Genomic DNA, 27,095 nt, shown 5'->3' on the forward strand with positions numbered 1-27,095 from the left:
AAAAAAACAGTCACAGTAAATTAAAACTTTTATTCAAACTCTCTATAAAATAACTTACTAAATATTTATTCTTTAAAATTAAAGATTTGACAAAGTATTCAGTTGGTTTTCCATTTAATAATTAGATCATGCAATTTCTTCATGCTTCCTTCTACAGCTGCCAGATATGTAGTTGAACTAGTATTTATATAGGTATTAACAGTTCCAGCAGCAAAGTTGATGAAATCTGGATAAATGATGTTACAAATGCTACAACCATCATCATGCAGTGGACCAAAAACAAGCGTAACTTGATTCTGTAGAAATGGTCTGAAAGTAAAATTCATTAATATTAAATAAACAGTACTGTTTGTATTCAATGTCTAAATTCAATTAAGATATTTTATGCTTTTTATAACAAAAATTTATTGGAGACAGTGCAATAAGTGTGTGTGTGTGTGTGTGTGTGTGTGTGTGTGTGTGTGTGTGTGTGTGTGTGTGTGTGTGTGTGTGTGTGTGTGTGAAAATATATATACATACACGGGATGGCCTCAAATGCAATTAATCCATCCTGCAAGTGCATTGCGCAAAGCACATTAATCAAATATAATAATCAACAGGAAAAATTACAATTGGTCCATGACCTTCAGAGGAATGTTCATAAAGAAATTTTAAAAATACCTTTTAAACTGTATACCATGTGAAAGATAATGAAAATAATTATAGAATTAAATGTTTATTGAATAAAATATACAATGAAGAAACTTTGTTATGTAAATATTTGAACAGAGTTGGCTTCTTTTTTACATCAGTTAATTTCTGATAAACTGACAACAATCTCCTCTAGGCTCTGGCAAAATAAATATCATAGAGAACCTCAAATTGGAGTTCTCTGCGATACAAAAGATTAACTATTTCTTTTACTGTTATCTCCTTTGCAGTAACATTTTCATTTCGCTCATTTAAAAATTAGACTTTTCAAAAGCAACTTTTTACTGCAGGAGACAAACAAGTAACACATCTGCTTCTGATGGAACACACTGAGGCTGGCAGATGCTTGTTTATTGCCCGCCGATGCATGGTAAGCTTAGTGTGCAATTCAAATCTTTTTCAACCATTACAAAAAAAAAAAAAAAAAAAAAAATTATCACGTTAACTGGAAATTTGCATTGTGAAAAGAGGCATAATTTTTTTCAGAATAGCAGTAACTGAAAAACTGCATTAATTAAACTCACTATCTGAGGCTTGGCTGTATATCAAAGAGATTTGGAACAAAGGAACCATATTCCATTCAGATCAATAAGAGATATTATGGATGGTTCAATTATATAAAATTTACTGCAGCCCAGTAAATGTTTTCTTTGATTACAGAAATTGATGGAAAGAAGCAGGTGAGCATTCAGAAGAGTAGTACATAGATGCTGTTGTTGTTCATTAAATACTGTAAACCAGTAGTTATTAGAACAAGAACAGTACAGAGGGTAATGCACATGATCAAATTTTATGGAAGAGTTACAGCACATCAATCAGAATATGCAACACAATGTCCACTTGCACATCCCATTGGGGATGATCGAGTTGCTCTACCCAGAAATAATAGGACAATAAAGGCAATTTTTTATACATACTCTGGCACAACACTAACATACCTTTCAGAATGACATTCCAAAGCTTTAATTTCTGCTAAAAGTTTTGTGGTAAGAAACGAAGTGTCCAGTATCCATCACAGCAGAATCACCCACTCCATGTTTCACTGTTTTGACTCAAGGTCAAAATAAGTGGGGGTAAGCTTCTTTGCCTGTTACGTATCTGTCAGAAACACTGAGTTTCCAAGGCCCATATGCACTTCTGGTTTGGTGTAAGCATTCAAGGTGCCCCCCCCCCCTTGCAGCACTTTTCATGCCCAGATATCAGTGGACATGGCACATACTGTATGATATGACAAGCCACTGATATCAGCAAATCAACAGCATGTCACCACATTGAATGGTGACATGATGATCCTTTAAGATGGCCATGGACTTTGTCTTGATATTTTCTGGAGTAGTAGGAGCTCTTGGAGCTTATCTGCCATATTCATCTTCACATGATTTCCCCATCACTGTTAAACTAAAAGGCACAACCTTTGACTATAACATTTGATGGAGAAGATCACCTAGTGTATCCAAAAAATCTTTGCGTATATGTAAGCATCCAGTTCTTTTTCACAAACTGGTTGATAACACTTATTTCTTATAGTGGTAGTCCTCCAGTCAATTTTCTCACCTGCAACACAAAGATGTGTGATTTCTTATTTGTTTTGTATCAGATACAGCCAGTCCTCGTATAGCACAATAGTTGTGTTCCTAGAAACCCTTGTGCAATGCAAGATCGTGCAATATAAAAAACAGGCCCTATGGGAAAAATAGGGTTAGGTGCCGACCACCCAAGATTGAACACACATTTGTAACCAAAACATTACCAAACACAATAAATAATCGTAATAAAATACGTAATACGTAAGCATTTTAATTACTTAAGTATTTTAAGTAACACGTATTTTATTAAGACTATTACGTAATAAAATATTGCTAATGCTTTTGCTTCTATCGTAAGCAAACTTTTTTGTTTGATTTTCTATCCAAACAGATGACAGCCGTTCCATCTCTTCCAATTCTTTGTGTCTTAATCTAATGGATTTTAATTACACTTTGTTCCTGCTATGAAAGTTGTTTTTATTTTCTCTGCATTCTTTGTAATTCTCGACGTTGCCTCATTAAGTCTGTAGCATGTGCAATACATCACATGGTCTTTCATTTCGCTCAAAGCATTTCACAATTTCATATATTTTTCTCTATTGACAGAAGCGGACTGGCCTCCGGCCAAAATCACACCGGCCTCCGGCCTTACCGGGGAAACCCCGGTGGGCCGGAGGCCGGTGTGATTTTGGCCATAAACCATATTATGAGGCCACTATAAATTTTCCCGGGTAAGAATTTTTGAGCCAGTCCGCCTCTGTTTATCTATATTGCTTTTGTTTTTCTCTGTGAATCTGCAGTGTCTTCACCAGGACACTTCCTTTTCACGCCTTTTAAGTATTTTACTCATTTTTAGGGAATAAAGCACAATTACAAAACGAGGAGGTACGCTTGATACACAAACAAAGCTGCGCGCGCTTGTAGCAACTGAATAAACAACACCGTAAAGGCAGAGATACACTATTAACACCTCAGATTTTACTAAAGCACATTTCTAGGGGTTACTACCATAAAACAATTTCCAGTTGCGTTTCTGCTAGCGGAATCTGTTATAAACTGGTAGTAAACTCGATCTAATTGCATTTGCAATTATACCGATAGCTGGAATTGTTGGTTTTTACATTATGGTGAAATGTGTTTCCCCTTCACTGATATAAAAAACAAATGCATTTTCAGAATCTTCTCTTCATTCCTATCGTGTTGCGTTCAGTTGGGGTGATTCTGCATTCGACTGGCATTTCTTGTAAACACAAAGGCGGATCGTGCATAAGCGAATTCGGTTCGTGTTATATAAGATATCGTTCTCCTATTTATAAATCATGTATGATCAAATTCGTGTAGTGTAAACACGTGTTATACGAGGACTGACTGTACATGATATGATATTTATAAGAACTTGAAACTAATTATTTCATTATTGGTAGGAGCATATGATACAAGAAGTCAAGTTTAAAAAGCATCAGCCAAAAGAGGGGAAAAATAAAATAGACTTTTCACATCACTTCTCCTCCAATAGTATATCCAGTTCTTTCTTGATTCATTCAAACTACCCACTTGTACAACAACACATGGAAGGTTGTTCCAAAAACTGACCACCTGCTGGTTGAAGACAAACCTATGCACATCTATCATGTAACCAGCAGCTTTTAATCGATTAACCGATCCATTCAAAGTCTCAATGAATGCACCTTGCAGGTGCTAGCCTCCAGATGCTGCAATTTGCATAACTGAAGAAGTCTTTCTTGCTGAGACCACCAGACAACCTATAGAGTACTCAAGATGTGGCCTAACTATTGCCTTCTAGAGTGATAAACACCTGTCTACTAGCAAAGTTCCTGTATATCACCGAGTTGTTGTGACAATATCTGCACTGCTCAGAGACCTTCATTTCTGACTGCAGTAGTAGTAGGAGTTCTCAATTTTTGGCATACTTGCTATTTAGACCACTGCACAATTATCCCATGTCTTTTTCATTATCACTACCCTGAGTACTGCTACCCATATGCAGTAGCTTGCATTTGTTAATGTTTAACTTTAATTGCCATTTCTCAGAGGCACATAATCTGTGTAATTTTCCTATATCTTGTTGTAGTAGCTTATCTTGATTGCTGTCATTAACCACCCTGCCAACCTTTGTATTATCTGCAAACTTAGACATTAATCCTGACATACCTTCATCAATATCATTAATAAATACAGAAAATACAAAGAGCCACACTGAATCTTACAGGATTCCACTAATAACATTAAGTGCATGAAGACAGAAGTCCATTTATAACTGCACCCTGTTTTCTTCCACATCCAGTTCCTTTGTTACTGTATCATAGTATTCAGTTAGATTGGACAGACACGATCATCCCTTACCAAATCCAAGCTGTAACTGCATTCCTGTCTAGATGGTCCTAGATTACTTTAACCAGTGACTTCATTATTTTCCCTGGAAAATAATGAATACACAAACATTCGAACTAATTGCTCTTAAATAATGCAGCATTATAAGAAATTTTTTTTTTTTTTTAACAAAATACCAAATTTATACCTGTTAGATTTTAATAAAATTTGAATGGCTCGACAAACCTTTCAAAAGATACATATATTAAATTTAATGAATTTTGTCCACTGGAATTAAGTTTTCACATGTGAACTAGCAAAAGGACACAGATAATGAAGACAATAGGTGCTATATGCATTTTTGAGGGCATCTAACATAAGATATTTTGAGGCAAAATAAATCATAGTATATTTCATGGTAAGTAAACTTTAGCAACTTATGTGGCCAGGTCACCTTACCTGTACTATACTGATCAATATAAATAAATTTTCACTGTGGTACAAAGCTAGTTTTCTGATTTAGGCTTCTTATAAGTATCATATAATTACATTGATAATTTTATTAAACTATGTGTATTTTAGTGCAAATGAATCATTTATACACAGCTAATAGATTAGCAAATTTGCAATAGCGGCATTGTTTAAGTTACATCTCATATTGTGAATACCTTCACAACAAGTTGCCATGACATTGCACTACTTCGAATAAGTAACGCTTTACCCAAAGGAGAAGACTTGTTACTTATTCTCAGTGGATACCACCACCTAGACGGTGGTGGTATCCACATTGAGGCTTAAGCCCTTAATGCATTAGTCTTAATTTTATTAAATTAAAATAAAAACTTGACCGTTACACAAATTTTAAATTGTAGTTTTGCTATATATATATATATGAAAGGAAAAAATATAGAAAGAATCAAAGAAAAATGTGAATGAAGTCAGTCATTCCTTCTAACACCAATTTGAAATCTCTAAAACTGATATACTAATTTACACTGAAACTTTCACATATAAAATATTAGTAATTTTAATAAAAAGAATATGTATAACTTACAGAACTTTTCATGACAAACTGAGTATTTTGATTAAATGTCATCATTCAGGAGTTCCAGGATATCTATATATTATCCAAGGCAATTTGCCTTAACGAAAGTAGGTAGTGGTCCATTCCATTTCCATTTGACACCTTACAAAAAAAAAAAAAAATTCCATGTTATAAATAAGTCATAAAATTATACAGAAATTCTACTAATTTTATGAGGAAGAGGTTTACTGAATTTAGGGGCCATTCATATATTATGTAGTGCAATTTTTAACCTCATCTCAACATTGTGGGTAGATTTATCTTGTACAGCTGTTCCCACAATATCTTAAAATCTTGTTCACTGTCAGAAATTTTTGGCATACTTGCTATTTAGACCACTGCATCAAATTTTTATGGCATTCTAGGGTACACAGTTTTGTTGATTATACCTGTACAGGCACATGCTTACTTTGCTGCCAGAGAACCATAACTGATCACACTCTTATTCTTAGTAATGCAGTACCAAGGCAACCAGTTCTGTTATAGAAGAGCTCCATAACGTAAACATTGGCTTAAATACTTTAAGAAAAAAACATCACCTGAACTGTCCTAAAAACTTCAAGCTTTTCATGAATTATAGGCAAATTTATACAATTTGCAGGTCCTCTACACAATACACCATCAACTTTGGACAGACTAACAACTCCTCTTTCATCAAATAAGGTAATATTTTATAGCATCCCTTACAGAGTTCCACACAGAAGCACAGATCACTCCCCCTTTTAATAGTAAAAATCCTGGATGACTTTAAAGTCATAGCCAACAGTTTAAGAATTTTGAGGCTGAAACTGCAGTGGGCCCTACCTAATATTAGGACACACATAAATGTGTTAAGAATCAGTACTTCTGAATTAGTCAACATTTTAATTAAGATCAGCTGGAGATGCATCCCCACCCTTTTCTCTGCTCTAAATGTTTCACTAATCTAGCACTAGATGACTATTTTTGAGATAGAATAAATATCAAATACATGTGATATAAAATTAATTGCATAAACAGAAATTTGAATTACATGGAAAAGTTCTGGGCTAATCCCTCAGCAATAAAATATAAAACTAGCAATTGTGATACCACTACTATATATATGATGGTCATTACTTATGTTCTTGACCATGCAGCAGGTTCATGGTAGCTATAACTCAATGGTAACTCCATTTCTCCTGTTTCTGGCCTTCTTCAGACGACAACAACACCATCAGCCTTGATTAAACTACATAACATTTCAAATTTTCTGCTTTCTCTCAATCTTTTGTCCATCACTAAATCCCACCCCCTCCCCAGCATGAGTCTAATTCAATTTTGCATTTTTCCTTACACCCCTATCACACATCCATTTTCTTTTTTATCCTGTTCAATGCTTTATTTCTAAGCAATCTGTCCATTTTGACTTTTAATCCCTTCGGTCTCAGTCCTTGGAAGCAGAACACTCCATACCAAAAAATATTTAACCGATCCTTTCATTAACTTGAATCCATCCTCCCATTACAGTTCCAGACTATTTCTCCATCACTTGTGAGCAGACTGCCATAAAAATAAACAGCATGATCATTCCATTCCTAATGGATCATTTTGCATAACAACTCGTAGCATAAAAAGCCAAAGCTTTGTATGCTAGAGCAGTGGCAATTTGTATTTGTATAAAGTATCTTTTGTGGGATTTAGTTGGATTCTTTTGTTGGAGCCAGAGTGCAAAGCCTTGGGCTTGTCTGCAGGGCATTAATTATAAGAAAAGTCCGTCACGAGCTAATGATAACGTGGTTACAAATATCCGAGATGTAGTGATAACTCAGGATGCCATAACTCCAGCCATAGTGGGAGAATAAGTAGATAACTCTAGACTTATCTCCGTTACCCCCCCATGCTTGTTGCCGTTTTAAAATCGTGAACTCTCTGATTTTAAAGAGGGATAGGGAGATAAAAATCCAACTTAAGTTAAACACGCCCCTCCTTGATTTGTTTGTTTGTTATTTGGTTTTTAGGAGCATTAGCAACTAGGGCCATATTGCTCCGGGGATATGCGGTGGTCATTCCCTGACCTTTCCGTATTTGGTGGTCACAGGCTCGAACCCCAGTCTAATCAAGAAGCGTGTGCTACGCACTGCGGCTCCTGCCCACCTGGTGTCCCTCCTCGACAACACAGGACAATCAGAAACAAAACAAATTCACAATAATCACCCAATCACATAACTCGACAGTACAATCGCTCCATTTTACGATCACACCCACTGCACAGAGACAAGTGATATCCAAATAAGATTTTAACCACAATATATATTATTATAATTGTGCACCTGTACGGAGACCAAGACAAACAACATATCTAACAGTTCACAGGATTTAAAGTGGTGTACTCACTTGCGGAATTAGAATACTCAGCTTGCCAAAGAGATGCTGCAGAGTTAGTGAGGCAACTCAGTGAATCGCAGAATTCAACCAACATATCGACGCTGTCAACTGACTAGCATCTGATAGCTCAACATAAAGCACACGACAATATTCTCGTTAATCTGGATTCGCAGTGTTGAACTACGTGATGGTTGCGTGACGTCAGCGCAATGGTCGAATAGTGGGAGGTCTTATAACTGCGTAGATATATTACATATCGGAAAGCTGAGTTGTACTGATCTTTCGGCATTCAATTAATTCCAGCTGGACCTGGGGTCTGTTCCTTTTGCATTGACCTCAATTACATATTATGTTTGAACCAATGTTGATTGCGATCAGTACCATACGGTACAGTGAGAATCGCTTAAATTTTAGCTGGGCGGTGCACCAATTCGATAGGTCCTGGGGCACTGTCTTACAATTTTTTAAAAATAAAATCAAGCTAAAAAAGTTATCCAAGTTCCACGAGTAAAATCAATTTCTAAATGGTGAGATTTTTTTTTTTTTTTTAAAATAGCACTTAAGATTTTAATACAATTAATGTCATCCAAAAGTCAGTATTGTCATAAAGGAATACTAAAATTCATATGGTGTTCACTTTAAATTGCAGATGAGAAGAAAACACGATCCAGTTATTTTTTTTCCCCACAACTCAATTGTTTAAAATATATGCATTTAATAGCTAAAATCTCATTTTCTGGAATAGCTTATCAGAGTGGGAGCTCTACTTACCTGTTAAATCTCTTTATGGCGTGCACTTATAGCTGTCTGCAAGGAAGCTGATTTTATCTGTGGAGATAAGATTTGGGATTTAACATGGTGGCTTGTTAGTTTTGTTTGTTATTTGGTTTTTAGGAGCATTAGCAACTAAGGCCATATTGCTCTGGGGATATGCAGTGGTCATTCCCTGACCTTTCCGCATCCTCCGTATTTGGTGGTCACGGGCTCGAACCCTGGTCTAATCAAGAAGCGTGTGCTATGCACTGCCACTCCTGCCCATCTGGCTATGGAGGCGCCTAAACATGGTGGCACAAAACTTCATTGCTTCAGGTGTTGCAACACAGCTGTAGCCTAATTTTCTATGAAGAAGCTTCCAGAGTGAATTTGTCTCAGATACTGTGCATTTTTTGCCGTGAAGCCTGAAAGAAATAATACTGTTATAAGAAAGACCATCAACCAATTTATATATAAAAAAAAAATAATATTCATCTACTAAATAAGTATTACTGGGAACTTTTCGCACATGAGAGAGTGATAGCATTTTTGGCAAAGGCAAAGAAAGCCAACACAAGAACCACGACAAACTTATTGGCTGCTACCATAGTTTCTCCCTGCATTTTCAGTAAACAGAAAATGTGTTATTGGTAGGGACAGTAGAAATAGAGAATGATATATTGATTTGTGTGGGAACACAACAGATGATAACACCATAATGTTAAGTTGGTTTGGTTTTTTTTTTTTAGGAGCATTAGCAACTAAGGCCATATTGCTCGGGGATATGCGGTGGTCATTCCCTGACCTTTCCGCATCCTCCATATTTGGTGGTGACGGGCTCGAACCCCGGTCTAATCAAGAAGCGTGTGCTACGCACTGCTGCTCCTTCCCACCTGGCTACGGAGGCGCCCCATAATGTTAAGTGACTGACGTTATGATATGCATACATATAAAGAATCTTTCTTTCCCTATTATTTCCTACCCTAACATTTAAGGTCAGGTTATGAAATACAATAAAAAATAAAGAAACCTTGGTAAAATCCAGAACAGGGTCACATGCCAGCGTGACATAACCTAACTTTAATAAGTAATATGGTTTTTTAATAGTGAAAATGCCCCGAACACTCGAATAATCTGCTTTTAATAACGAGAAAAAACTAATCATTACATCATCTGTCACACCTATGTGTCAATTCAATATATTGTTCTCAACTTCTACTGCTGCTACCGATACATACATAGTCTGTTTACCAAGAATGCAAGGAAAAACTGCAGTAACAGTAAACCAGTTTTGTCTGGCAAGTTTCCCGTAGTCCTTGTGTTGGCTTTCTTTACCTTAGCCACATTTTCTCTTGATACTGCTGCTTGAAAGTATTGACACAATCTGAATAATACTATTTCAGACAATTAGATGTTCATATCAATCACACTGTAAGAAATCAAAATCTGCCTCAAGAAGTTTTGACTTGACAGGTCAGCAACCCTACTCAATACACTGATCAAATACATGTGTGTGTATAAAAATTCAAATTAAATCCAACTGAATCAAAGAATAGACAGCAAAATGAAATGTAAAATAAAAAAGAAAATAATAGAACAAACATGGAAAAACCACATGTTGCATGTATTTAACTCTAAAATGTAAGGTAAAAATATAATGAAATTTATGCCAGTAGTGGCCAACCAGTGAAGAGAAAAAGATTGACAAATAAAACAGCAATATATATAAGAATAATGCAGAATAGAGTACTGTTGGAAAAACAATCCTAATTAATTTAGAAAAAAGGTTCCAATTAAAAGAAAATTTTGTGGTGCCCACTCAGTTAAGCACCAGTTTGTGAATTACGTGAAATATCACTATATGCATCTGCCAACGTTACAAACGTAAGTAGAAAAAAACTGAAAATAATATTGAATTGGACAGAAAAGACTGACAATTATGGCCCATCTTGTCGGAGGACCACAAGGACATAAGTCAGTAGCCATAATAATACTGACTATTATGGCCTCTTGGTCCTCCGACAAGATGGGGCATAATTGTCAGTCTTTTCTGTCCAATTTGATATTATTTTCTACTTATCTGTTTGTAATGTTGGCAGATTCGATTGCATATAGTGATATTTCACGTAATTCGGAAACTGATGCTTAGCTGAGTAGGCACCACTAAATTTTCTTTTAATTGGAACCTTTTTATAGTTATATATATATATATATAGAGATCTGCAAATTTTTTTGATTTTTGAAAGGGTCCGTAGATCTCAGTAGTTTTGGAACCCCTGCCCTAAAATATTCAGTATCCATCCTTTCCACAGGCAATTCTACAAGGTTTGAAAGAAGCATTCTATGTTACAACTACAAAAATGAAGCCACAATTGAAAAGGAGTACATTTTTGAGAACAGTACTTGCAGCTGCTCAAGTACAGTAAATCTACACAGGTAAAAAGCTACCAGTAAAAACTAGCCAAGACATTACCACTAGAAAATTGAGTCCAAACCAAACTCATTGCACACGATAATCATGAAAGGGGTGGAATCCACCAAGGTGATGGAACTGGTTATCCAGCAAAACACAAAGGTATGGATATTTCCACAGAAGCCAAATAAATAGAACTTCTCAACCAAATCAAGACTATCTATATAGTCTAGTCTAGTGAACTATCACTAGGATGGATTTCAACAAGATTTCCATGTAATTTATTTTAGTTTGAATTTAATTGTTTACGATATGTTTATATTATATGTTTATTATATTTCAGCCAATTTCCTTGACTTCTGAAGTTCAAGGTAATTTATTTAACTTCATCCCCATTAAATTTTACTCTGGAACAATCAGTTCTATTAATTGCCAGGTTATATGAATTGTATTTGCACAGGGGCTGAAAATTAAATTTTAATTTTCAACTCTTTCTCCCCACTAAACAAAACCCTCATGGATTAACATTCCCCTTCACTCTATATATATATATATATATATATATATATATAGAGAGAGAGAGAGAGAGAGAGAGAGAAATTGTTGAAGTTGAATATAAGAAAGCCACTGGGGTGGATGGGATCTATCCAGTTATATTAAAGGACGTAAGCAAACCCTTAGCCATAATTATAAGAACTTCCTTGGACTCAAGGGAGGAGGTCCCCATGAACTGGAGATGTGCAAATATGACCCCAATTCACAAACATGATAAAGGGGTTACATGAGTAATTTACAGACCTATTAGTTTAAATTCTGTTCCAGGAAAATAAGTCACTGGTTGAAGAAGTAATGCAGCATCATCTAGACAAGCCTGCTGTTATATTTTAGCCACAGCATGGAGTTAAGGGGAAAATGTCGTTTGACCAATCTAATTCGATACTACAATTACAAAGGATCTGAATACAAAAAATAAATTTGATATCATATATCTGAATTTCAGGAAAGCTTTCAATACTGTTGCACATGGAAGACTACTATACAAATTGGAGCAGTATGGCATTAAGGCAAATTGCTGCTATGCATAAAAGGATGGTTCAGTGGGAGAAGACAGTGGTAATCAATGGACACTGCTCTTCATGGACTAATGTTATAAGTGGGGCCTCCCAGAATTCAGTGTTGGGCCCATTGTTGTTTTCTGTGTTTATTAATTATATTGATGAAGGTATATCAAGCTTAATGTCGAAGTTTGCAGATGACACAAAAGTTGATAGGGTTGTTAATGACACTAATGGCAGTATGCTACTGCAACAAGATCTAGAATAGTTGAGCAGATGGACTGAGAGGTGGCAACTTTACATTTGTTAATGTTAAACTGAAGCTTAACATTAACAAATGTAAAGTACTGCATATGGGTAGTAGTAACACCAGAATATGAAGTTTTCTGAGCAGTGCAGACAGTCTGCAAGAGTAGCTTATGGTGTCTTGCCAATGATATATTGGGTAGGAGCAGCAGTGCGTAGCACACGCTTCTTGATTAGACCGGGGTTCGAGCCTGTGACCACCAAATACAGAGGATGTGGAAAGGTCAGGGAATGACTAACGGATATCCCCGGAGCAATATGGCCTTAATTGCTAATGCTCCTAAAAAAACCTAATAACAATAATAATAGCCAATGATATATAGAAATTTTTCCAGCAAGGATAAGGTGATTATCCCCTTGTATAATGCAATGATCAGGCAAAACCTTGAGTACTTCATTCTAGTCTAGAGGTCCCATTTTAGGAAGGATATAGAGCTGCTCAAACAAGAACAAAAGGGCAAAGAGGTTAATGAATGTAACAAAGGGCTGCTCTTACAAAGAAATACTTAAAGTTCTGCAAATTGCAGCACATGGGGACTAGGCACCTGCAAGGTGATTTGACTGAGGTGTATAAGGCCCTGAATGGTTTGAGCAAGCTCAATGATGATGGGATTCTTTCTCTTGCCAAGATTAATCACGAGGGGACATAAATTCAAATTGAGGAAAGACAGTTGTAGAATAGATGTGCAAAAACTTGCCTTTAGCCAGCAGGTGGTTGATTGCTGGAACAAACATCTGTCATTGTGGAAGTTGACAGCTTAAATAAATTCAAGGCAGACATTTGGAGTGAATGGATGGGTGAAATGAGAGGGTTTTTTTTTATTTTATTTTATTTTGCTGATGCTGTATACGCTTGCTTCCTCGCATCATGAGTCTACTAATGCAACTATATCTCTTATAACAGGGTTTCACAGACTTAAAATAGCTGTGAATAGCTGTATTTTTTCAGTACCATTTTTTGTGGCCTAAAAATATAAATGCATCATAACAAATTAAAAAATAAAATTTCATAATTAATTCTTATAACAAGTCAAAATTATCACCAAGATTTGCATGCACTTTATAGCTTTTAATTAAAAAACTAAGAGAACTAATGTGAAGTATGATGTTTAACACCACGTAGCAAATTTATGTCTGCAGCAAAAAAGACAATTTTATCCTCAAAATCAGGTTTGACATTCAATCAATATTTTTATACTTGCTTTTGAAAAAATTTAACACAAGAAACTAGTTTTGCACTTATATCGTGACTTGCTGTGTTCACAAATGTTGTATGATAACAATATGTTCTTGTGATATTTGTTTCTAAGTCCGCCCCCCCCCACACACATTGAGGACTGGTGCCAGGTACTGTGCTGGGGATCTTTCATCTTGAATCAAACTGTTCACTAATTTCACCTAATAATCTCAGCTTTTTTTCAACCATTCAGGATCTTCTCCACACCTTACAGGGAACTTCATCCTTTCAAACCAGAATGTTAACCTAACTCCAGTTTTTCAACTAATCAGGAACACCCCCCCAACTCCCTGCATCCCTTAAGGATCTCCTATGTCCCCACAACTGTACCTGCCAATTTTGACTATTTCTTTTCCACCAACAAGGAAGATCCTGATTAGCTGACCCTTGATCTTCCCTGTAGCTGGCCTTAAACATTTTTTATTTTCCATATAATATTTGCATACTTATTTGATGAAGTTTCACATCTCAATAAGGACAGAACTATTGCATTTACAAGAGTGAAATTTTCTGCAATTACTCTGCCCTCTGGTTTATGCAGAAAGGATATATTGCCAATGCACAAAAAAAATCTATTTTTTACAATGGGGGTGCAAATGGCAAGAAAAGAAATTGCATGGGTTTCTTTAGTGCAAGTTCCCAAGCCTGAAAAGTGGTCTTTATTCAGGATTCCAAGCATAAAGAGGATGTTCTATTGGTTTCTAAGCTTGAAAGAAGTTATAACTGCAACAAAATTTATTTAAAACACAATACAATTTGAAATAAGCAAGTAAGTGTGAAGACATTGAATCACTGCTTCGTAATGGACTGTAAATTTTCACTGATGGTTGTTGATATTACTACTTCAGGCAAGCTATATTGTCATCCCATTGTTGTTGTTTTTGGAGCTGGAAGATTGACAATAATTTGTTGTTCAGGAATCCAGCAGACATCTTGTCTAGCAGGCCAGTGAAATGAGCGAGCTGCTCCATGAGGATGCATGAAATTTACCAATACATCATGTTCTTCAAATGAAATTTCACAAATATTTACAATCCACCAATTATTGTCATAAATATAGGCAATATATTGGCCAGGTTGTAAATTAACAATTGGCACATAATGAATATTGGTTTTACTAGTCTGATCTACATGAGCTACAAATGACGTTGGTGTCATTTGATACTCTGCAAACACGAATCTGTCTTGCATCAATAGGAATGAAGATGATTTTCTCTTGTTCCAGCAAAGCAATAGCATGACTGTCTATGAATCTTTTCTCTTGAAATGGCCTTACTTGCTCAATTTCCTCTTTAGAAACAAAACAGAATTTTATTCCAGTCACATGGTTGTCACAAAATTCAAACATGTTTCTTGGTGTCAGGATTTGGTTTTCAATTGGGCATTGGAGACTTGCATGTGCTGCCAATCGTTTTATTGTTCCACAAATTCCATCACATGGTGACTTGCCATGACTAGTGGCAAAGAAATTTCATTCAGCACTGATATCAAAATCCTTCTGATGACACAAGTTAATAAAATTCTTGGATTGAGCAGCAGAACCATCACTGAAGTAGTAAACGTGCCTGATTTGTCATGAAACTCTTCAAATATTCAATTAAGTTGGTTAGAAAAACATGCACTGCAATTGTGTCATGTTGAAAACTTATATTCTGAAGTTCAACATCCTTGTAATAAATGACAAATGGATGCAATGTAGCCTGGCTATTCTCCCAGAGAACTCTTGAATAGTATCTTGCACAACACATGAATAATTTTCTGCAAAATCCATCAAGATGACCAATTCTCCTGTCATTAGGCTTTCCTTTGTTGACTTCAAATGGTAACTTTGATGTTTAGCAATGTAGTGATGACAGGAAAGGTTAAATATCTTTGTACTCAACTCTTCAATAAAATCTTCTGTTGTTAACTGCTTTGTGTCCAGTGTCTGTCAGTGTGTATCCATTTCTTGAATTCAATAATATCTTCTGGTTCATTGTTTTCAAAAATATTCTCTAGAAACTTTTTTAATTAATTCATCTATTCCTGGACATTTTTCACACCGATGAAACATACAATCCTTTGACCCCAAATCACAGTTTTACCAATGAGAACCTTGTAATCACATTCAACAGGACTTGCTGCTAGCATTAACTTGATATTTTGATGGATTGTGCATACACATACAGAATGTGTTCCTGGTGCACTAACTGTGACACACCACTTGGGTCGAAGTTCATAAAATCCAATGTCAGATTAATTTCTACCTCGATAAGTTATAAACATTTCCTTCAAGTTGTTGAGTAGTAGTCGTGGAATTTATATTCCACCTGCATTTCTAATGGAAATGTAATCTTTCTTTCCAGGGCATATCCAACTAAATTCATCATCTTCAAAAAATTCCATCACCTTTTGCTTTAACTTGGTCAGAAAGCTTTTTTCCAGGTATGGCCACGATTCCTTCAGTTTTCTAGTTTTTGTGACCATTCTTTCTGAGAGACTAAACTCTTCCATTGTTTTCTTTATGGACCAACTGGAGTTAGTGTTAATATTTGAAGTTTTTCTGAATGACTTGATACCATCAACTTTTCTTTCAGCATCTCATTATAATCTAAGCAATTTCCACACTGATGATTTGCACTTGGCTCCATAATGTCATTTGGATCCAAGCCACTAACAGATGCAATTTTACTGGCAATTACATCTTGTATTTGACTTGCCTTCCTTTTGGCATAGCCTTGCGAGTCTCTCTCAGCCATTCGCTGAAATTTCAGAGGAGAAATACCAATAGCCATAAAACTTTTGTTCAAGCTTTCAGTCACATGCATTTTGTCATCATGGTCTGACTCAGATGAAGTTGATGTTCCTGTTGCTGCTTTTGGCGGTTAGACTCTTTTTTGGCATGATCGGCACAGCTTATGGCCTGGTTTTATACCTATCTTAGTTATGTCTTTCAAGTAGTCTGCTATTGACAAATCAGTTGGTTTTAAACTTTTTTTCACCATATCATTTTTCTTCTAGAAAGGATTGCTGCAAAAATTCAAATTTTGTCAAAAGCAAAGCTTCGGCGACGTAGACAAACTGTCTTCTTCACCCAGTTTTAATCCACAACGCTGACCTATCCAGCTGTTGTTCTTCGAATTCAAATTTTTGAAATAATTTTAACCAAGTTTTGCATGTATAGGATAGCACATGACATTTAGAATTCTCTAGCTTATCTCCAGCAAAATTTTCTGATTCCATGGCTTTCATGCTGACTAATAAGTACAGTGAAACTTCTCCTAACGGACATCTCTCTACAATGGACATTTTCAAATTCCCCAACTCACCTCCATTGGTTTTAACGTGTTTGCAGCTTCTGTCTAGCGGACATTCTCTGTAACGGACGCGGACAGGCAATCTGCACTGTTTCGTTTAGATTAGCACTTAATTTGATCTCCCCATAACGGACGGCGGGCGAGCTCACGGCCCTTTTCTAGGAACTTTTCTTGCACGTATTGCCTCAATCGTGTGTTTATTTTCTATTTCCGATTCTCTGAATTTTATCAAGGTTTACGTCGCGGTTCTAAACCCTTTTTCAAGAATTTTAAGGCACGTGTAAAACTTCTGATGAATTCGGTGTGTGCAGGGGGGGGATTATGGTCGGCCTTTTGTCTTTTCAGTTTTCAGTTTTGTTCAGTGTCGTGTGAAGCGCACAATGTCTTCTCGTAAACATTTAACTTTAAAAGATAAAGTCGAACTCATTAATGCGTATGATCGACAAAAAAAAATAGTGTTCGCAATCTCACTGCAAAATTCAAAATCGGGAAGACGCAGGTAAGCGACATCCTAAAGAAAAAAAATGAACTGCTCAAACAATTTTGGCAACACGGAAATGATCAGGTTCAAAAATCATTCCCGAAAACTGTTGGACTTCAAATTTGTCGCGCACGTGCTAAAAAAATTCCCATTAATGGGCCTATTATTAGGGAAAAGGCTTTGGAGATTGCGAAATCTATGGGAGTAAATGAGTTCAAAGCTTCTGTGGGATGGCTAGACAAGTTCAAAACTAGGCATAAAATTTCTTGGAAAACCGTAAGTGGTGAAGGTGGATCTGTTGATACTGGGGTTGTAACAGAGTGGACCATCAAATTGGAAGATTTATGTCGTGATTTTGAAGCTATGGATATTTACAACTGTGACGAAACAAGGTTGTTTTTTAAAGCTCTTCCTGAAAAAACAACCAGTCTAAAAAAACGAAAAGTGCCAGGGCGGAAAAATTTCTAAGGAACGCTTGACTGTACTATTGTGTACAAATATGCTGGGAGACTTTGAACAACCTCTTGTTATAGGAAACCCACAAAATCCTCGTTGTTTCAAGGGCATAAAGTTGAATCTTTTGGATGTTGACTGGAAGTCTAATAAAAAAGCGTAGATGACACGAGATATCATGAGCGAATGGATAAGTCACTTTAACCAAAACATGATTCGTCAAAACAGAAAAATTATTCTTTTCATGGATAATGCTGGATCTCACCCGCACATTGAATTGTCCAACATTCCAATCGTTTTTCTGCCACCAAACACATCTGCAGAGTGTCAGCCCTTGGATCAAGGGATAATAAAAAATTTTAAACTTCACTACAGAAAACGTGTTTTAGGACATCTCATTGCAAACATGAACGATGTAACATGTGCGAGTGACCTTGCAAAGAAAATCAGCATCCTAGATGCGATTCAATGGATTTCCTCTTCAGTAAACGCAATTAGAAAACAAACTGTCGTGAACTGTTTTGTAAAGTCTGGCTTCTCAAATGCAAAAATTGAAGTTGTGAACAGCAATGTGGAGCACCAAGAAGAACAAGAACTTCAACATCTATTGATAATGTACGATACTTCCGCTACAAGTGACCCTGGCTACAAAGATATAGACTCAAACCTCACTACAGAAGATGGTGCTCTAGATATCAACGACATTATCATCGATATCTTTCAAGAAGTTCCTCATGAGGGTGAAGAAATGAAAGGAGGTCATTCTGTCGAAGAATGTATTAACGACGAACCACCGATGAAAATAGAAGAAGCGCTCATACAAATCAATCGTTTAAAAATGTTTTTCGCCGCTGAAGAAGATACTGAAGGACTTTCGATGGTTTCTTCACTCCAAACAAATGTTGAAAACAAAATTATCAGCCGGAAGAAGGTGCAGAAGAAAATAAGTGATTACTGTATGTATTTTTCTTAAGATAAAGTCTTAATATGCATAGCACAATTGTATGTATATTATTTACAAAAATATTGTGCAAAATCTGTATATATTTTAATTTAATTTTACATTAAACGTTTAATGATTTTTCTTTCTTTTTTTTTTTCTCCCTCAGACTTCTTGTTAGCGGACACTTCTCTCTAACGGACACATTTTCGTTCCCCATGGCTGTCCGTTAAAGGGAAGTTTCACTGTAGATGTTTCTGCAAGCAAAGAAAACTTAACTTTATTACATTCAAACAATAAAAAATAGAGGAACTAAATAAACAAACTGTTCATCATGAAGATAACACATTAATAAAAGCATGGTTCAAATATCAGCTATTTATACTTTTTTTGTATGATTCCAGAATATCCCAGAGTTCTAGAATGCTTTATCAGTTTTTTTTTTTTTTTTGGAATTCAAGAATATTCTGAAATTCTAGAAGATACTCTATTTCTAGATTATTCTAAACACTGAGTAGGATTAAGGAAGTGTTGTGCAACAAAAAAGGTCTTACAAAATAACAATACAGCACATAAAACTACTTGATGTTTATGCTTCATTTTAAGTCCTTAATTAAGTGCAAAGACACAAAACAGATAAAACCATGATCCTTGTAGCTGAAACTCTGCTCCTTCCAGTGGTGACAAAAACAAGAGAATTGAAAGTGTTCCACATTAAGATATTTGTCCCTTAAGATAGGTCAGATTTGATGGAAAATATCTCAGCTAGAAAACAAGTATCAGAGCTGATATTTAGTTAGGCTGAATTCATGCAGTTAAGTGGTATGTGCAAAGAAGGTACCAAAGGTTTTTATTTCAAAGTTATAACTTTCAAGTCTTGCTTAAATTTGTTGCAACAAATTTTTGGTGCCAGTTTTAGACCACATTGTAAAAAATTTGATGGTTTTTGAGCCTGGACACCAGAAGTTTTGCATTCTCTGCCAAAAGTTAACTAGGTATACCAAGTTTCAGAGCACCGTTGTGCAACAGTAACACTTAAAACTTTGAAAATGTTTTGTCATTTATTCCACTAAACACAAGTGGCTTCCACAAAAAAGGTGCTGGTGCCTCAAGCATACTATATTTTGAACTGAAATTTTGCACAACTTAATTTGAAACCTGTTTAAACATCCACACCAAATTTCAACAAAATTGAAGATGGTTGAGCAGGGACCCTTAGGCCATTTTACATGGAATGACTCTATACATATTTAGCCAAATATGCACACAGAAATTCAAATATCATATTAAAGTGGCATTTCAATTTGTAGTTGCACTATATATATTAAAAAAAAACTTTAAATAATTTGAGCAGCAACATTACAGAACAATAATAGCCTTAACCTTAATTATCTTATCTGTTAACTTAACTGTTTCCATTTTGAAGGGCATACAAAAATATACACAATAGGGGCTGTATATTAAAAGTTCTTCAATTTATGTATATATACAAAACTATGCACAACAAAAATCTTGACTTGCAAGGAAACTGATTTATCCCTTTGTCAACCAGTTTGGAACATTTAGATTTGAATCTCTTCTCTGAAATGAGTAATTTATTTTGTATTCATTAATTAGTAGACTTGATTCTGCAAGGGCAGATTATTTGGGTTCTAGATTAACCATGGTCTCTATGGCACCTGAAATCTGTTATGGGCATTGTTTCAGTGGCAAAATAACACCAAGTTTATCACCATTTTAAGGAATCAGCAAAAACTGAAGACAGGTTCTGGTTCAGGCCCAGAATTTTGTTTTGTCCATGTTATTTGTTTACAATTTGTAAATGTTCCTGTACATAAGGACATTGAATTTCTCAGAAACCACATCTGCACCTTTATTTTCTGCCTATTAACCCAACTGTAGCCATATTTCAGTAATCCTTCACTTTTAATAATTTACGGTTATATTTAACATTAAACTTTTTTTAAAAATTCATCACATTATAATGAAAGAAGGCTGTTCGTTCAATTGAACAAAATCTTCACTTCATCAATAAACATGACAAAGGTGTTATTTGTTAAACAACAGTCCTTTTTCATTTTAATATGATAAATATGACTACTACAAGGAATAGGTGAAATACTGCTCTCAGTGACCAAATGGTTTGTAAATTTATACAGCATTTGGAGACAAAACCAAAATAAAAAGGGAACTTGGTTGTTTTCCCTTTAAAAAAAAAAAAAAACCCTAGGGTTCATTAATTTTTTTAATTTTGCACATTATTCTGGGTTTTGACTGAGAATGTAATTTCCCAGTCACCCTAATTAGAAGCCTAGTGTATTCAAGAGTTCACAGAAACACTCCTCAGATGCACAAACATTATCAGTTATCGGTGGCATGCAGCAAATTTATGCTGATCATGCTACAGTATAGCAGACTAGCATTTTGAATTTTATCCGTTCATTTTAAGAAAATCATACTTGTTTTTTATGATTACAATACATTCACCTTTAAAAATAAATATTTTCAAAAATTTGACAATGACATTTTCATAAAATCTTTTGAATTTCATAACCTGTGGGGCAAATTCTTTTCTACTGACAACAGTTTCAAGGAATTGTTACATATGATAGAATTTCTGGCAGGGCACCAACAAGCTCAGTAGCATAGATGTATTGCACGAACTCCATCCAGTGCTCCTATATTCTGGAAAATTTCCCAAATCTTCAAGGAAACTATTTCAAAATTGGAATTATCTTGGAAATTTATTAAATCCTAATTTAATTTTAATTAGAGTTTTCAATTAAATTAAAAATTTCTGTTCATTTTGTCATTCCCTTCAAATAAAAATTTGCAGGCAATTCAAATTTATCAAAAACTGTTCTCAGTTGATCAGCATTGTCACATTACTCACTTTAGGAAGGATGTAGATCTGCTGAAATGGGTGCAGAGAAGGGCAATCAGACTGGTGAAGGGAACAAAAGGGTGCTCTTATCTAGAAAGGCTTCAATTCTGCATATTGCAGCATCTCGAGACTAGGCACCTGTGTGTAAAGCCTTGAATGGACTGAGTACGCTGAATGTTAATTGGTATTCTTCCACTTGCTAATACTACATACGAGGGGTCAAAAATTAAAGTTGAGGAAAGATGACTGTGGGACATAGGTGCAGAAGTTTGCTTTCAGTCAGGGGAGGTTGATTGTTGGAAGGGCATTACACCTGCTGTGGAAATGGTTGGATTGAATAAATTCAAGGGAAGAACTAGACAAATTCTTTGAGGATACAGATGGATGAAGTTTTTTTTTTTTTGGTTGATGCTATGTTAACTTGCTTTCTTGCATCATTTACCATCGCTACTACTACTTGACTGCAACAAATATACACAGTCTGTAAGACACTTCTGTAAAAGGTTGTTTTCTGTCTGCTGTTTAACAATAAAAAAGATCAATGTCTGGCCAAACAGAAGATTGGAATTTTCTGAGCATTCATTAGCATTAGTAGAGGCATTTGATGCAAGAAAAAAAAAAAAAAAAAAAAAACCACTTCACCCCTCTGTTAGTTCGAAATACCTGTCCAGCTAAGCCTTAAACTGATTTAGGCTATCAACTTCCACGACAAGGGATGGAAGTCTGTTCCACCAACCAACCACCCACTGGCTAAAGGCAAATTTCCGCACGTCTATCCTACATCTGTCTTTCCTCAATTTGAATTTATGCCCTCTCAGGTGATTATTCTGAGCAAGAAGAAGAATCCCATCAGCATTGAGCATGCTCAAACCATTCAAGGCTTTATACACCTCTATCAGATCACCTCGCTGGTGCCTAGTCTCCAGACACTAATTTGCAAAACTTAAGCCTTTCTTCGTAAGAGCACCCCTTTGTTCCATTCACTAATCTTGTTGCCCTTCTCTGTACTCGTTCCTGCAGCTCTACATTCTTCTTGAAATGAGGCCTCCAGATCTGTATACAGTACTCTAGGTGTGGCCTGACCATTGCTTTATACAAGGGAATAATCACCTCCTTATCCCTGCTAGAAAAATTCCTATATATCATTGACAATACACCATGAGCTACTCTTGCAGCCCGTCTGCACTGCTCAGAGAACTTCATATCTGCCTGCACAACCACCCCCAGGTCTCTTTCATTCTCTACCACTGTCAGTGTAGTACCACAGAGTTGATACGTTGCTCTGAGGTTGCCGTTTCCCATGTGTAGTACTTTACATTTGTCAATGTTAAACTTCATTTGCCACCTCTCAGCCCATCTGTTCAACCTTTCCAGATCCTGTTGCAGCAGCATAGTGTCAGTAGTGTCCTTGACAACCCTGCCAACCTTCGTATCGTCTGCAAACTTCGGCATTAAGCTTGATATACCATCATCAATATCATTTATAAATACAGAAAACGATAATGGACCCAACACTGAGCCCTGAGGGACTCCACTAATAACATTATTCCACGACGAGCAGTGTCCATTGATTACCACTCTCTGTCTTCTCCCCCTCAGCCACCCCTTTATCGACAGCAGCAATTTGCCTCCAATGCCACACTGCTCCAATTTGTGCAGCAGTCTTCCAAGTGCAACAGTATCAAAAGCCTTTCTAAGATCCAAGTATATAATATCAAAGTTATTCCCTGCATCCAGTTCCTTTGTGACTGCATCATAGTATCCAATCAAATTGGCCAGGCAAGACTTCCCCTTAACAAAACCATGCTGTGTCCGAGCTATAACTGAAGTCTTGTCTAAATGATCCTGCTAAATGATTCATGTCACTGAATCTTCCTTCTAATATTTAAATTGTTCATTTATTAAACATGCATTTAAAAATGAATAAAGATAACAGCAATACAAGTGATAAAAGGAATTGCAGAGACAAAGATAGCACATGAGGAAAGAAATGTGACAAAGTACTGAATGCTGAGTTGAACCGCCTTCTAAACAAAAAAAAAACATCAATTTTCAAGATTCGTGGCTGCTGAACTGTAAATACAAAGGATGACTTGAAAGGGTAGATGGTTGCAATTAACTCATAAGTGCTGCAATATAAAATTTCAAGCTGGTACAAGTGAATTAACAAACACTAATCATAAGCAAGTGCCTCACATTAATAAAGCTCAATAATTTGAAGAACTTAAAACTGCTGAAATAAGAATTTCTTTTGGCTGTGCAGAGAAGAATACCAGCATTCAATTTGTAGAGAATTTTACTGAATTAGTCCAAATTGTTTTCTGATTCAAAAATTACTGAGACAGTTACATTGAGGGGGAAAAATAAGTGTACAGCCATCATTAAGAATGTTTCAGCTAAAAGCAGAACTGCAGAAAAGAAAAAGTTCAGTGTATTTATGGATGAGACTACCTCTAGTAAGAAATATCTTACACTTGTTGTGCAGAAAGGATGTAGTGTTGCTGGAACGAGTACAGAGAAGGGCAATAAGTTTGGTGAGGTGAACGAAGAGGTCCTCTTACCAAGAAAGGCTTAAGTTCTACAAATCGCAGCATTTGGAGACTAGGCACCTTGCAAGTGCGTAGTCTCCAGACAAAGGAGAATGGTTTGAGCAAGCTCAATGCTGATGGGATTCTTCCTCTTGCTCAGATTACACACCTGAAGGGGCATTACATTCAAATTGAGGAAAGACAGTTGTAGAATACATATGTGGATTTTACCTTTAGCCAGCAGGTAGTTGATTGCTGGAACAAACTCCCATCTGTCGTGAAAGTTGATAGAAAGAATTAGGCAAAATTTTGGTGCAAATGGATGGGTGAAATGGGAAGGTTTTTTTTTTTTTTGGCTTATGCTGCATTGGTCCGTTGGTAAATATTGCAACTCAGACTGATTCATATATTCTTTTAAGACTATCCAGACACTAAAGATTGACATTAGAATGAATTCACCAATTAATTCGTATCATACAATTATTACTATACATGTATCAGTTTTCTTTCTTGCATCATATGCCTCTACTAATGCTAACTTGCTGCTAAAAATTGTACTGCATATGGCATTTGTACTTAATTCAAGCAGTCATTGTTTTAAAAAAATATCACAGTAATGTTTTGGATTACATTAACAAATTCAATGCTCTTTCAAAGGAAATCTGCACTCATTCATTAAGCCAGTCAGTGAAACCTTTCAAAATAATTTCAATAATTTATTTAAACTACATTTATTCGGTGAAAATAAATTTGTCGTGTCACATGAATTTTATCAAAATGTATACTGATATGCAAGAAGCACTTAAAAAGTATCGATCCTAATGCAGCTATGAATGCAAGAAAAGTAATGCAGCATTATACATCACTTGTTATCCTAAAATTTGTCTTGACGTTGATGTGACAATGAAGAAATTTCAAAACTTTGTGCAATATTTAAGATAGATATAACCCTGGGAGCTCACATCTGGTGAGTATGGGCTTGGCACACCCAGGGTCCTGAGCTGGATATCATCATTCTTATCTTGGTGATTCCCTTCTACTTTTGACTCTCTCAGGGTAACTCGGGAATTTTTTTTTTTTTCCTGGTGCAGCATAAACCTCAGGCTTCCTTGCACCATATGGCTATTAATAATAATAACTCGGTTCTGAGAACTGAGTCTTGCCATTTTCTTGAGAACTAAATCAAATTGAATGAATAAGAAAGTGATATAGTGGTATGACATTTTGGCTAAGATTTATCTGGAAAAGTTAGATGTTGGGAATAGTGGTACCCTTTTCTAAATATGGAGGAATTTCCCATAAATCCTTGCAAAAAAAGCAATGAGAGAGAAGACTGAACTGCGCCTTGCCTTCATAACTGGCCACGTGATATCTATACCACGGTGCCCTTTCTCTCCGCTCCTGGGAACAAGCAACGATAAGGGGGAAGTTGCGTTACAGGGAATGCCGTCACATGCAATCGGCACGTCCCGTACAAAGTATTCTAAAGATAAAATACACAAACACGAAAGGATTACAGTACGATAAAAATACAATGAATACACTCACTTGATTTCTCCGACCGTTTCTTAATCCATTTCAGCCGGTCGGTAAACGGTACTGATGGCGGAAATAAATTGCTTAGTGATGTCGGTAGATCTATGCCTCCTTCGCCATAAAAATTCGGCTAGATATGCATCAAAGTGGTTTCGTTTAGGACGGCAGGACAGCACGTGCTTTTTGATTGCACTCCACGAACCGTCACCAATGGTGTTTTTGCCCGTTTCAGGATCGCTGAAGTGAATCGAGTGGGTCTCGGCGATATCCCGAAAACCTTGGTCCTCTAGGCAGTCAAAAGACTTCCAGCAATCCGACACTAAAACAGTGCCGGGCAAAATAAAAGTCTTAATAACGTCTAGAAGACCTTCTTTACTCCGGCCTTCAACGACCCTGAAAAAACACCGTTTAGAACCTTTCTCAACTCCTACAAACACCCATTCTCCATTCACTCGCTTGTTCCTATTATTCTTTCTTTCACCAAATTTACATTCGCCAATTTCAACAACTACATCCTCACCACCAAGCATACAGCTTTCTCTCACACACATTTCGACACATACTTCACGACAGAAGCACCTCCAATCATTCAAGGTCTTGCTACTCACACCCAGTTCATACTTCACGAATTCATACGGCGTCTTCTGCACCCAATAATAGGTCAGAAGAAGGGCGTTAATCATTCCCAACTTCGACTCCCAAAACCAAGACCCCTTTCGTATTGACCTTTTCAAATAATGAGAATTTGGACCTTTCGTTCTGCACTTCCAGTCGTAGCCATCCAAACAGTCCTTTCGCTCAGTTAATTTCATATCATTTCCACACGCAGGGCACTTATATCGGGAGGCAATCAGATCTACAGTCATACACCATTCAATCACTCTCAAACAACCATCATTCTTCATTTCAAAAAAAAAACTTGAATTCCATTTCTCCTGCGAGTTCATTGTGAGCATCTTCTTCCAAAGCAAAAATAGAAGTGATCGCTTTTGCTAATTAGACAGCTTCAATGAAAACAGCGGGAAGTGATAACCAATGAAAACCATTCAACAGAAAATAGCAACCAATCAAACACAATAAAATGGGAAAGGCTAAAATACGCATGGACTAAACCTACCAATGACTGGCTAGTGTTACCGATGTTTAGAGCAGACACGTTAGTATGTTTATTCATTATTTGGCCAGTTATTCCAACCAATTTAAACTAACTGTTTCGGCTCCAGTTTTGCTCTGCCT

The 27,095-nt window shown here is 36.2% G+C and overlaps 1 protein-coding gene across 1 annotated transcript; it reads right to left on the bottom strand.

Annotated features, from left to right (window-relative positions):
• Positions 1-209: 209 nt before the first annotated feature.
• LOC150087737 (uncharacterized) lies at positions 210-26,756 on the bottom strand. Its single transcript, XM_090370100.1, has 4 exons — positions 25,872-26,756; positions 8,749-9,155; positions 5,602-5,733; positions 210-309 (listed from the first exon to the last, which is right to left on the bottom strand). Exon 1 carries the CDS (start codon positions 26,723-26,725, stop codon positions 25,892-25,894), a length of 834 nt encoding a protein of 277 aa, XP_090226226.1. The 5' UTR covers positions 26,726-26,756; the 3' UTR covers positions 210-309; positions 5,602-5,733; positions 8,749-9,155; positions 25,872-25,891.
• Between the last annotated feature and the right edge of the window lie 339 nt (positions 26,757-27,095).

The sequence above is a fragment of the Mastigoproctus giganteus genome, chromosome 3, assembly GCF_048544385.1.
Source record: "Mastigoproctus giganteus isolate SK-2022 chromosome 3, ASM4854438v1, whole genome shotgun sequence".
Classification (NCBI taxonomy): Eukaryota; Metazoa; Arthropoda; class Arachnida; order Uropygi; family Thelyphonidae; genus Mastigoproctus; species Mastigoproctus giganteus.